At 40.8% G+C, this 13,329-nt stretch overlaps 1 protein-coding gene across 1 annotated transcript in view; it reads left to right on the forward strand.

The window, feature by feature from the left end:
- SP1 (Sp1 transcription factor) overlaps window positions 1-13,329 on the forward strand; it is a 45,631-nt gene that overhangs the window by 27,448 nt on the left and 4,854 nt on the right. The window contains exon 3 of the mRNA XM_011229926.3: window positions 10,688-10,856. Coding sequence (XP_011228228.1) covers window positions 10,688-10,856 — 169 coding nt within the window. The remainder of the gene's footprint in view (window positions 1-10,687; window positions 10,857-13,329) is intronic.

A 13,329-nucleotide genomic window follows, 5' to 3' on the forward strand; every position in this document is an offset into this window, starting at 1 on the left:
GATGTGGGGCTCGATCCCATAACGCCGGGCACGCCCTGAGCCGAAGGCAGACGCTTAACCGCTGTGCCACCCAGGCGCCCCGAAATTACCCCTTTCAATACCAGAACATCTTTGGAATGGCTTTTACTATAACATTTATCTCATTATTTTGAAATTACCTGTTTTTCTCTTCTCTAGGGAACTACAAGCTCTTCAACAGCAAGTACTATTTCTTTGACTCCTCAGAGTTTAGTATAGTACCTGGAACAATAGAAATTAAATAATTGATAAACATTTCTATAGCGTACTTTAGGGTGTCCACATGGTATAAGACACTATAGGGATAAGCCCTAAAGGAAATTTATATAAAGCCTCTAAGGGGTGTGTGTGTGTGTGTGTGTGTGTGTGTGTGTGTAATATTCTGTAATAACTCTATAATCAGGAAAGATGTAATGAGGAAAAAATCAGTTTAGAAGCAAGGTTATATGGATTTGTATCAAGCACAAATTACTAATGAATTAACAAGCGCTTATGTTCTGGAACAGGAGGAAGTAAATTTCTGGTATCTGTTCTTTATTCTTGTGTGGTCTAATTTAATATAAAAGTATTCGAATTTTTTGTTAGATGCTTATTCACTTACAGTTCTGGGAGCTGGACAAAAAAAAATTAAAGGCTCTTAGCAATTTGACACACAAAAAACAGTGACACAAAATAGTGGTAGGATATACTGAGGTATGTATAGACTGTATAGTTAAGAAAAACTGATAGGCCCAGCATAGTCATGATTTACTTTAAAAAAAATAAATAATTTCGGGGCGCCTGGGTGCCTTAGTCATTTGAGCATCCGACTCTTGATTTTGACTCAGGTCATGATCTCAGGGTTGTGTCAGGCTGTGCTCTGGGTGTGGAGCCTGCTTGAGATCTTCCCCCTCCCCCCATGTACATGCACTCTTTCTCTCTCTCAAATAAATCAGTCTTTAAAACATAATAATATCTCTTTTTTTGTAGTTGATGAATGCATATTTATTTATTTATTTTAAAGATTTTATATATCTATCTGACAGAGAGCACAAGCAGTGGGAGGGGCAGAGGGAGAGGGAGAAGCAGGCTCCTCGCTGAGCAGGGAGCCTGATGCAGGCGTGGATCCCAGGACCCCAGGATCATGACCTGAGCCAAAGGCAGATGCTTAACCAACTGAGCTACCCAGGCGCCCCAGGGAATGTATATTTAGCTATATATACCTATAAAACCTATTTCAGTGACTTAACCAGTTATGTGGGTACTTACTATTTTTATATAACATGAAGTCTGAAGGTAGTGCAAAGTTCATGTGGCAGCTCAAGGTAACAGTAGGAGTCCTGGCTATGTTTACTTTTGCCTTAGTGTGGGACAGTTGCCATGCTTGTAAGGCAGCTGCACTACCTTTGGGCATTGTGACTTCTTTCCAGACAGGATAAAGGAGGGAAAGGTGAAACGTTTGATAAAGGAGGAAGCAAGCTTAGTCGTTCCCATTTAAAGACTTTTCCTGAAAGTCTTACCTAACAGCAATTTTCTTTTACAGCTGGTTGGCCAAGACCCTGTCACTTGGCTACTTCTTATCTGCAAGAGTATCTGGGAAGGGGAATATTTGCAACCTGGCACTGTGTTAGCCTGAAAAAAATCAGGTGATTTTTAGGCAGGAAGAGGAAGAGAATGAAAACGGAACAAGTAGAAGTGTCTGCTGCTGAGCACCATAGCCTAATGCACATGCGTACAGATCCCACTGAGACGACCAAAAACAGAGAACGAGGACTCCATCTAAATACTTATTTTATTTATTTAATTTTAAAAAGTAACCTCTATACCTGGTTTTGGGGCTCCAACTCACTCAGACCCTGAGATCAAGAGTCGCATGCTCTTCCAGCTGAGCCTTCCAGGCATCCCAAAATAAAACTTTTTTTTTTTTTTTTTTGGTAAAGATTTTATTTATTTGACAGAGAGAGACACAATGAGAGAGGGAACACAAACAAGGGGAGGGGGAGAAGCAGGGAGAACCCAGGACCACCCCGGGTTCATGACTTGAGCCGAAGGCAGATGCTTAACGACTGAGCCACCCAGGTGCCCCAAAATAAAATACTTTAAATTCAAATTAGAGGGGTGTCAGATGGCTCAGTTGGTTGGGTGTCTGACTCTTGAATTGAGCTCAGGTTGTGATCTCAGCCCTGTGGAGGGTTCTTTGCTCAGTAGGGAGTCTGCTGGAGAGTCTCTCTCTCTCTCTCTCCCTCTCCCCCTTCCCCCCCACCCCACACTTGCTCTCTTTCTCTCTTTCTCAAAGAAATATTTAAAAAAAATAAATTCAAATTAGAAGATCAGGGCATCTGGCCCACTCAGTTGGTAGGGCATGTGGCCTTTGATCATGTGGTTGTGAGTTCAAGCCCCACGTTGGGCATGGAGCCTACTTACTTAATTATTTAGTTAATTAATTCAACTTAGAAGAATCTCAGAAATGAGGTGATTGGTGAAAAGGAGAATTTGAAAAGAGAAGTGACAAACCTCAGGAAAAAATTAGAAATAAGAGAAAAAATTTATTTCAGGAATAAAGGTGAAAATAAAAGGAACACATAAATGAAGAAGCACAACAGGTAATGACACAATAAAAAGTAAAACAAAATTTTTTAATGAGGTAGAAGTTCTTAAAAAATCAAAAAAAGGTAAAAGAGATTGAGAAAAAAATGCTATAATAGTGGGCAAAGAGGCGCACGTGGATGGCTGCCTTCGGCTCAGGTCTCCCAGGGTCCTGGGATCGAGTCCAGCATCAAGCTGCCTGCTCCGCGGGGAGTCTCCTTCTCCCTCTGCCTGCTGCTCCCCCTGCTTGTGCGTTCTCTTTCTCTCTCTCTCTGTCTTACAAATAAAATCTTAAAAAAAAAAAAAGAAAAGAAAAACTAGCATTCATATGAACAAAATCCCCAAGGAAGAAAACAACTAAAGCCATGGGACAGAAGGAAAACTTTGTGAAAGTGTGTCTGGGGAAATTGATTCAGAATGGCCAGCACAGAGACATTGTTTAGTAAAACTGATGGACTTTAAGGGCAAAAAAAAAAAAAAAAAATCATTTGGGCGTCCTAGTAAAAGACCTAATTGCTTAAAAAGGAAGGAAAATAGCTTGTCACTAGACTTATTTTTTTTTTTAAGGTTTATTTATTTTTTAGAGAGATTGGGGGTGGGCAGAGGGAGAAGGAGAAGCAGACTACCCTGCTGAGCACGGAGCCTGACGTGGGGCTGGGTCCCAGACCCTGAGATCATGACCTAAGCTGAAATCAAAGAGTCAGCTGCTTAACTGACTGAGCCACCCAGGTGCTCACCCAGGTGTCACTAGACTTTTTGATGGCATGTTTAGTGTCAGAATGCAATGGATTAACATTTAAGAAAATCAAGGAAATAAAACACGAACCAAGAATTTTATATCCAGACAAATAGACCCCTAAGTATAAGAACCACACAGACAGTTTATTAAAGATTGATTTATTTGAGAGAGGGTGATAATGGGGGTGGGGCAGAGGGGGAGAGAATCTCAAGCAGACTCCCCACTGAGCTCAGAGCCTGATGCAGGTCTCGATCTTATAGTCCCGAGATCATGACCAGAGCCAAAATAAAGAGTTGGGCGCTTAACCGACTGAGCTATCTGGGCACCCCATACCATCGACAGTTTAACACTAACATGTAAGAATTGAAGAAATAGGGACGTCTGGGTGGCTCAGTCGTTAAGCGTCTGCCTTTGGCTCAGGGCGTGATCCCAGAGTCCTGGGATCAAGACCCGCATTGGGCTCCCTGCTCCGCTGGGAGCCTGCTTCTTCCTCTCCCACTCCCCCTGCTTGTGTTTCCTCCCTCGCTGGCTGTCTCTCTCTGTCAAATAAATAAGTAAAATCTTAAAAAAAAAAAAAAAAAGAATTGCAGAAATAGTGTTCACGTGATCACTTTGTATGGAATCTACTACAGCTTCAAATAACTAAAATAACTAGAGAACCAGGTTGTGGTATTTATTTGTTTATTTATTTATTTATTTATTTTTAAAGAGTTTATTTATTTATTTGACAGAGATAGAGACAGCTAGCAAGAGAGGGAACACAAGCAGGGGGAGTGGGAGAGGAAGAAGCAGGCTCACAGCAGAGGAGCCCGATGTGGGGCTCGAACCCATAACGCCGGGATCACGCCCTGAGCCGAAGGCAGACGCTTAACTGCTGTGCCACCCAGGCGCCCCGAGGTTGTGGTATTTAAATACTAATTTCCATTAAGAGAAACTGGGGATATTAGGAATACTTGAAGAAATAGCTGATTTTAGATCTAGAGTAGGAAATTAATAGTAAATGTGGGATATTTTGTCAAAGGACACAGGAGTCAACTTGATAAGTTTCTGTGACCAAGTGTAAGATAGTTTGAGCATCAGTAAGAACAATAACTTCAAAGGATTAAAACATCAAATAACTTTAAATCCTGAGTTCATATTGATGCAAAAAGGACTGCGGAGGGGTATAAGGGAACTATTTGAGATGGTAGAAATAGTCTATATCTTGATTGTATTAAACGTTACACTACTTACTGTATACATTAAACCATGGTTTCTCAACCTTAGCAACATTGATATTTTGAACCAGATAATTCTTCGTTTGCGGGGGGGAGGAGCAGGTTGTCTTGTGCATTGTAGAATATTTAGCAATAGTAGATGCTAGACGTGACAATCAAAAATGTCTTCATATATTGTCAAATGTCTCCTGGGAAGCACAGTGGACCTGGTTGAAAACCCTGGTCTAGGGTACCTGGGTGGCTCAGTCATTAAGCGTCTGCCTTTGGCTCAGGTCATGATCCCAGGGTCCTGGGATCAAGCCTCACATCGGGCTCCCTGCTCGGCGGGAAGCCTGCTTCTCCCTCTCCTACTCCCCCTGCTTGTGTTCCCTCTCTCACTGTCTCTCTCTCTGTCAAATAAATAAAAAATCTTAAAAAAAAAAAAAAAGAAAGAAAGAAAGAAAAAGAAAACCCTGGTCTAAACTTACTAGAAGGGTGAATTTTTACTGTGTGTAAATTACATCTTAATAAACTTGATTTTTAAAAAAGTTTAAGTAATCTCTGCACCCAATGTGGGGCTCACACTCACGACCCTGAGATCAAAGAGTTGCATGCTCTTCTGATTGAGCCAGCCAGGCACCCCAGCAAACTTGATTTTTAAAAGGAAGAGTCCTTAGTCAGTCTTCGAGGATTCTAGGAAACTATTTCAAAAACTAGTAATTGATAGAATCCAGCATTTATTTTGTCTCTTATGTTAGGTAGGGATGAATTTGGAGGTTCTCTATATGTATTTTTTGGTATTACGTTTTATCACTTGCGTTGTCAGCTTTTCTGCCATTAAAAGTATAATCTTTCTGTTCCTTTTTCTCTGATTTGCTGCCTCTGATTCACTTGGATTGGGAAGCCAGATTAATAAAATTATTATTATTCTGAAAAATAAAGGACAATGTATTATGAATTACCTATATCTGTTTTATTTCTTGATTTAGGGCTGTATTCTGGATACCTGATGTTCCTAAGGCTTAAATGATTTGTTACCAGTATGCTGTTTGAATGTGGCCGAATACCAAAACACTTTCTGGACTGAGATATAATTCTTTGGATTAAATCTGTTGTGTAAAATGAAACATGTTCAGAAAACTCAGTGTGTGCTTAATATAGGTATAGTTTTGAAAATCAGTCATACTGTATTAATACTTACTGAATTAAAGAACACATTGTTCTCAAAATCATTCCAGAGACCAGATGAATAGAGAAGTGTATGGGAACTACCCTTTTGAAAATTATTGAGTTTCTTATTTCATCTTATTTTAGTATTGCCCAACAAGTTTTTTCTCAGAGAAGAATAGGGTATTTGACTTATCATGGTGGTGGTCTTAAAAGTTCATGACTTCAGCACACTTCTTCACTTTGAAGAAACTGAAAAAGTGTATTAACTACCATAGCTATTTCAATAACTGATGCTAGAGGCAACCACTGGGCTGGGCGAGACTGTCATTAAACTGTGCCTTTGGTTTACTTGTTATTTTCATCATGGAAAGGAAAATCTTTAATTTATTTCATTGCTTAACCAATGCCACATTTTAAGATAAAACTGTTCTTTTTCTAAAACTGTTATTAAAAGAGGCTGGAAACAGATTCTGGTCTGATGTTGATGCTTTGTTGGCATTTCATCCCTCTTTTTGTTAAATGAAACTCATTTAACCCCATTTCCAGTTTTCATATAAAAAAAATCCTTTGAGGGGCGCCTGGGTGGCACAGCGGTTAAGCGTCTGCCTTCGGCTCAGGGCGTGATCCCAGCGTTCTGGGATCGAGGCCCCACAGCAGGGTCTTCTGCTACGAGCCTGCTTCTTCCTCTCCCATTCCCCCTTTGTGTTCCCTCTCTCGCTGGCTGTCTCTGTCTCTGTCAAATAAATAAATAAAATCTTTAAAAAAAAAAAATCCTTTGAAATCATAGCAGGGATCAAGGAGGATATTAGTTTTGACTCTCCATTTTGTAAGAATTTGAAAGAGGCTTAGAGATATGGTTTTACAGCATCCTAATTTGTTTCCCTTTTTACTGACTCATGCCATGTTCTGAATGTCACACTTGTGTTTCAATAAAATGGAGAGAAGTTTGCTTCTTCCCAATTGATTGCAACAGGGGAGACCTTTGGGTTTTAATGAATTGCCTCTCTGATTTTAATGGAGTAAGGTTAGTTCGGAAAGTAGATCAAAGATGATTTGCTTGTATGGACCACAGTTGTTTTTTTTTTTAAAGATTTTATTTATTTATTCAACAGAGATAGAGACCGCCAGTGAGAGAGGGAACACAAGCAGGGGGGAGTGGGAGAGGAAGAAGCAGGCTCGTAGCAGAAGACCCTGCTGTGGGGCTCGATCCCATAACACCGGGATCACGCCCTGAGCCGAAGGCAGACACTTAACCGCTATGCCACCCAGGCGCCCCTCACATACAGTTTTTAAGGCAGATTGATTAAATAAGATAGCAGTGTATATCTTTTTTTTTTAAGATTTTATTTATTTATTTGTATGTGAGAGAGAGTGCAAGAGCACAAGCAGGGAGAGAAAGCACAAGCATCAGTCAGAGGGAGAAGCAGGCTCCCTGCTGAGCAGAGAGCCCGATGCAGGACTCGATCCCGGGTCCTAGGATGATGACCTGAGCCAGAGGCAGACACTTATTTGCCTCAGCCACTCAGGAGCCCCGCAGTGTATATCTTATTCCATGATTTCTCGCTATGGTTTGCCCACAAGATAATTTCCTGATAAATATTGGCTACAGTGTGTTAAACGTTGTGACAGATACCATCCTAAGCACCTTACAGTATTATTTCATTTGTTTTTCACAATAACTTTATGAGATTGGTAATATTTCATCCCAGTTTTTGCTAAAGGAGAAACTGATAACTAGAGAAGTTTTACTGGCTCACTGTCAGAAAGCTAATCAAATGGCTGTGCAGGGACTCATATCTACATCAGTCCTACTCCAGAAACTGTTCTTAACTCTGTACTCCAGTCCTTCCAGTTTAGCTCTGCCAATATCATGAAAATCTCAGAACATTCCAGTTTATTTTAATTCCATAGGTTGGTGCTTAGAAATGGTAGAGTGAGGAGCACCTGGGTGATGCAGTCCGTTAAACATTGCACTCGTGGTTTCCACTCGGGTCGTGATCTCAGGGTCCTGAGATTGAACCCTACCTTGGGCTTCCACGCTCAGCAGGGAGTCTGCTTAAGACTCTCTCTCCCTCTTCCTCTGCCACCCCCCACCCCCAGTAAAATCTTAAGGACGCCTGGGTGGCTCAGTCCGTTAAGCATCTGCCTTCGGCTCAGTCATGATTCCAGGGTCCTGGGATCAAGTCCTGCATCAGGCTCCTTGCTCAGCGGGAAGTCTGCTTCTCCCCCTGCCTGCCATTCCCCCTGTTTGTGTGCTCACGCTCATGCTCTCTCTCTGATAAATAAATAAAATCTTAAAAAAAAAAAAAGTGGTAGAGAAGGAAATCACGAGGAGAGCTTATTATTAGGCATAGTAACTCAAAAGTATGTTGATGCACTGAAAATAGTGGAGATTAGGTACAGAGGTAAAACCAAGAGCTGAGATTTGTAGATGTTGTTTATACAACAGATAAAAACAAAGCAGGCCAATTTAAAATCTCCATTTAGAGAAATCTTAAGTATGGATAGAGTCATTAACTTTGTTACAGGGTGCTTTCATAGGTGAATACTTATTGTTTGTTGATGCTTTGAAAACTTGGAGGATATGTTATCTCTTTCTTTGAAACATTACTTTTGTCCATTGGCCTAGGGAAGTGTTTGAAAATGTTAAGTGTGATGCGTTAGTGTTTCATAAAATCAATATACTGGGTCGTGACCATCTTCTGTAACAGCACATAACTTTATCTCATTCTTTTTCATGGGTGCATAGTGTTCAATTGCATAAGTTTATCATAATTTACTTAACTACTCTGATGTGTACCATTTGATTGTTTCTAGTTTTTTGTTGTTTTAAAGCTATAGAAAATATTACTATCATATATTTTTGTATACTTGTGAGTATATCCATAGGACGTTGCTGATTCAAAGTGGAATTACTTTGAAGATACACATTTAAATTTTTTTAAATGTAATTTTATTTTTTAAGTAAGCTCTGTGCCCAACATGGGACTTGAACTCAAAACCTTGAGATCAAGAGTCACATGCTCCACCAACCGAGCCAGCCAATAGCCCCTAAATTTTTAATAATATTGCCAAATTGGACTTCAAAATGTACTGATTTATCACTACCTATATATGAAAATGCCTATTACCTGGGACACCTGGTTAAGCATCCGCCTTTGGCTCAGGTCCTGATCCTGGGGTCCTGGGATTGGGTCCTGCATCGGGCTCCTTGCTCAATGAGGAGCCTGCTTCTCCCCTCTGCCTGCCACTTCCCCTGCTTATATGCTCTCTCTCTCTGACGAATGAATAAAATCTTTTTTTTTTTAAATGCCTATTGGGGCACCTGGGTGGCTCAGTCGTTAAACATCTGCCTTTGGCTCAGCTCATGATCTCAGGGTCCTGGGATCGAGCCCCGCATCAGGCTCCCTGCTCAGGTCGAGGGGAGCCTGCTTCTCCCTCTCCCTCTGCCTGCTGCTTCCCCTACTTGTGCTCACTCTCTGTCAAATAAATAAAATGCTTTTTTAAAAATGCCTGTTTCCCATGTCCTTGCTAATGCTATGCATTATTAGAGTTTAGATTTTTCGTGTTTTTTGTTTTAACTTTTTGTGATCTGATAGGTGAAAAATTACAAAAGTCCATCTAGAGTTGGATTTTATTTTATTTTTATTTTTTAAAGGATTTTATTTATTGGGGCGCCTGGGTGGCACAGTCGTTAAGCGTCTGCCTTTGGCTCAGGGCATAATCCCGGCATTATGGGATTGAGCCCCACATCAGGCTCCTTCACTGGAAGCCTGCTTCTTCCTCTCCCACTCCCCCTGCTTGTGTTCCCTATCTGGCTGGCTGTCTCTCTGTCAAATAAAATAAATAAAATCTTAAAAAAAAAGGGGGGGGGGCGCCTGGGTGGCACAGCGGTTAAGCGTCTGCCTTCGGCTCAGGGCGTGATCCTGGAGTCCTGGGATCGAGCCCCGCATCGGGCTTCTCCACTGGGAGCCTGCTGCTTCCTCTCCCACTCCCCCTGCTTGTGTTCCCTCTCTTGCTGGCTGTCTCTATCTCTGTCGAATAAATAAAATAAAAAATCTTTAAAAAAAATAAAAATAATAAAAATAATTTTAAAAAAAGGATTTTATTTATTTATTTGAGAGCACATGCACAAGCAGGGGGAGTGGCAGGCAGAGGGAGAGGGAGAAGCAGACTCCCCGCTGAGCAGGGAGACTAACATGGGGCTCGATTCCAGGACCCCAGGATCATTACCAGAGCCGAAGGCAGATGCCCAACTGACTGAGCCACCCAGGCGCCCCTAGAGTTTCATTTGAAAAATTAAATGAGAATGGGGCTCCTGGCTGGCTCAGTTGGTAAAGCATGTGACTCTTGATCTCGGGGTTATAAGTTTGAGCCCCACAGTGGGTGTAGAGATTACTTAAAAAGAAAATCTTTTTTTTTTTTTTTTAAGATTTTATTTATTTGACAGAGACAGCCAGCGAGAGAGGGAACGCAAGCAGGAGGAGTTGGGAGAGGAAGAAGCAGGCTCGTAGTGGAGGAGCCTGATGTGGGGCTCGATCCCATGATGCCGGGATCACGCCCTGAGCTGAAGGCAGACGCTTAACGACTGTGACACCCAGGCGCCCCTTAAAAAGAAAATCTTAAAAAAAAATTAGAGGTGCCAGGTAACTTAGTCAGTTAAACATCTGACTCTTGATTTTGACTCAGATCATAATCTCAGGGTTGTGAGATTGAGCTCTATATTGGGCTGTACGCTTGGCGTGGAGCTTGCTTAAGATTCTCTTGCTCCCTCTGCCCGTTCCCCCTGTCAAAAAAATAAAATTTAAATGAGATTGATCATGTTTTATATATTTTCTAGCTCTTTGTATATTCAAATACAAACTGATTCTTGAGACCTCAAGAACGGATGGCAGAATCAGTAAATGTGGTTTCAAAGCTGTGAAGTGTCACTGAAATGACCACAGCTTGACGATCTCTTCTGCTTCCCACGTTGACCCTTTCACTCTCTTAATTTAAGGTGATCATGGAGCTCAGCTTGGCCTCCATGGAGCTGGTGGTGATGGAATACATGATGACACAGCAGGTGGAGAAGAAGGGGAAAACAGCCCAGATCCCCAGCCCCAAGCTGGTCGGAGGACCCGGCGGGAAGCATGCACCTGCCCCTACTGTAAAGACAGTGAAGGAAGGTAAGTTGACCCAGTGAAGCCAGTCTCTTAAGAGTATAAAGGAGAAAAATTAATGGATTTGGAGGTAATCAGAAGAGGGTTAATTTTTTAACATTTAAGACTTGGCAGTGTTGCAGAGGGACTAGAGATAGTACAGTACATTTCATTGGGTTATATTATATGATTTTGGTTCCAACTCTGATCCTTTCATCTACTCTAAGACCTTGGGTCTTAATAGGTGCCTGCCTTCTCCAGAGATAAGGTAATCACATGGAGCCAACTGGTCGAATGATTGTTACCATATGTCTGTTTTAGATGGTTTTAACAGGGTTGCTTATAAAATAGTCTTTCAGAGAAAAAGAAACATACCTACTGTAATGATTTTTTACAGTGGCTGTGTGAGAATCATAAGGGTTTGTGGAGTTTTATTTTCCCTCAAAATATACAGAAATGCTTACTCCAGATAGAAAATTATTCCATCGTGAAATCTAACATGCCCTACAAAACAAAGTTCTAGCAAATTTTTCTTATTAGTAAAATATTCAGTTTTATTCAGTATCATCTCTGGTGAGTTCCAAGTTATATTCTTATTCTTCAACTAACTGCTTTTGAAAGAGAATAGCAAGTCATAACAGATTTTTTAATGCCTTTGGGGAAAAAAATCTGTTAAAAGTTTTGTCCCAACAAAAATAAGTACAAAGATACAAAAATAAGAACAGTACCAAAACTAAATATAATTTGAGTTCTTTATACGTTAACTCTACATTACAGGAAAAATCTGAATCAGAAGCACTGAGGGGGCACTGACTGGCTCAGTCAGTGGAGGGCGTGACTCCTGATCTTGGAGTTGTGAGTTTGAGCCCCATGTTGGTGTAGAGAGTACTTAAAAATAATAAAATATTAAAAAAAAAAAACCACTGAGTGCAATAGAGTTTCCCTCTTACAAAACTTAAAAGTGGATTTAAATTTTCAAAGGAGGGGCACCTGGGTGGCACAGCGGTTAAGCGTCTGCCTTCGGCTCAGGGCGTGATCCCGGCGTTAGGGGATCGAGCCCCACATCAGGCTTCTCTGCTGTAANGCTATGAGCCTGCTTCTTCCTCTCCCACTCCCCCTGCTTGTGTTCCCTCTCTCGCTGGCTGTCTCTATCTCTGTCGAATAAATAAATAAAATCTTTTTTTTAAAAAAAAAAAATNCCTGCTTGTGTTCCCTCTCTCGCTGGCTGTCTCTATCTCTGTCGAATAAATAAATAAAATCTTTTTTTTTTTAAAAAAAAAAAATAAATAAATAAATTTTCAAAGGAAACTGGTTTTCACCTAAGTGTGATTTCATTTCTGTTATGGTTTTTTTCCCTCTGTTGTTAAACCCAAGAAAAGTCCGTATTGGAAATCTCCCCGATGCCCACTAATAGATCACACATGGAACAGACTGGTTTGGTAGAAACCTTTCAGAACTGATTCCTGAGAAGAGCTTAGGAACTGCTTCATATAGGAAATATATATATATATATATTATATACATGTATTTTTTTTCATAGCTTGAGTTAGGATTTTTATTCCCCTGTTTTAACTTTTATCCAGCCCATCTTCCTCTACTCTGAAGTCCCTGATAGTGCTCCAGCTTTTCAGCTTCTAATCTTAACCATTTGGCTCTTGACCTTTATTTTAGGAAATAAGTTCATAGTAGTAAACTATTAGGTTTTTTGTTTGTTTGTTTTTTTAAAGATTTTATTTATTTATTTGACAGAGAGATAGCCAGCGNAGCCAGCGAGAGAGGGAACACAAGCAGGGGGAGTGGGAGAGGAAGAAGCAGGCTCATAGCGGAGGAGCCTGATGTGGGGCTCGATCCCATAACGCCGGGATCACGCCCTGAGCCGAAGGCAGACGCTTAACCGCTGTGCCACCTAGGCGCCCCTATTAGGTTTTCTTTAAAGTTCTCCACCAGGTGTTTACATGGAGAGACCTTTTGCTCTGTAAGTAAGTTCCCAGCCAAAAATAGCACCATATTCACAGTTGAAAATGGTTGTATTGAGAAATACATGAAAAATGCTTGTATTGAGATTTAAATTTTGTGGAAAATACAAGAAAATGCCTCACAGACTTCACAAGTCATTATGAGAGCAATTATCTCTTCATACATCAAACATCAGAATGATTAAGCAATAGAAAAACAGGAAAGAGTAAATATCCAGTAGAGAGGAAACTTGAAACTTGAATTTGGGGTATTAGGAATCAGAATCAACCCAAGATTTATCTTTTTATTTCATTTTATTTACTTATTTAGAGAGTGTGAGTGGGAGTAGGGGCAGAGGGAAAGGGAGAATTTCAAGCAGACTCCACGCTGAGTGCAGGGTCCAGCATGGGACTTAATCTTATAACCCCAAGATCATGACCAGAACCTAAATCAAGAGTTAGATGCTTTACCGACTGAGCCACCCAGGCACCCTTAAAGATTTATGTTTTGATACTAAAGAGAAGTCTTTCCTTCCTCCCTCCCT

The sequence above is a fragment of the Ailuropoda melanoleuca genome, chromosome 16, assembly GCF_002007445.2.
Source record: "Ailuropoda melanoleuca isolate Jingjing chromosome 16, ASM200744v2, whole genome shotgun sequence".
NCBI lineage: Eukaryota > Metazoa > Chordata > Mammalia > Carnivora > Ursidae > Ailuropoda > Ailuropoda melanoleuca.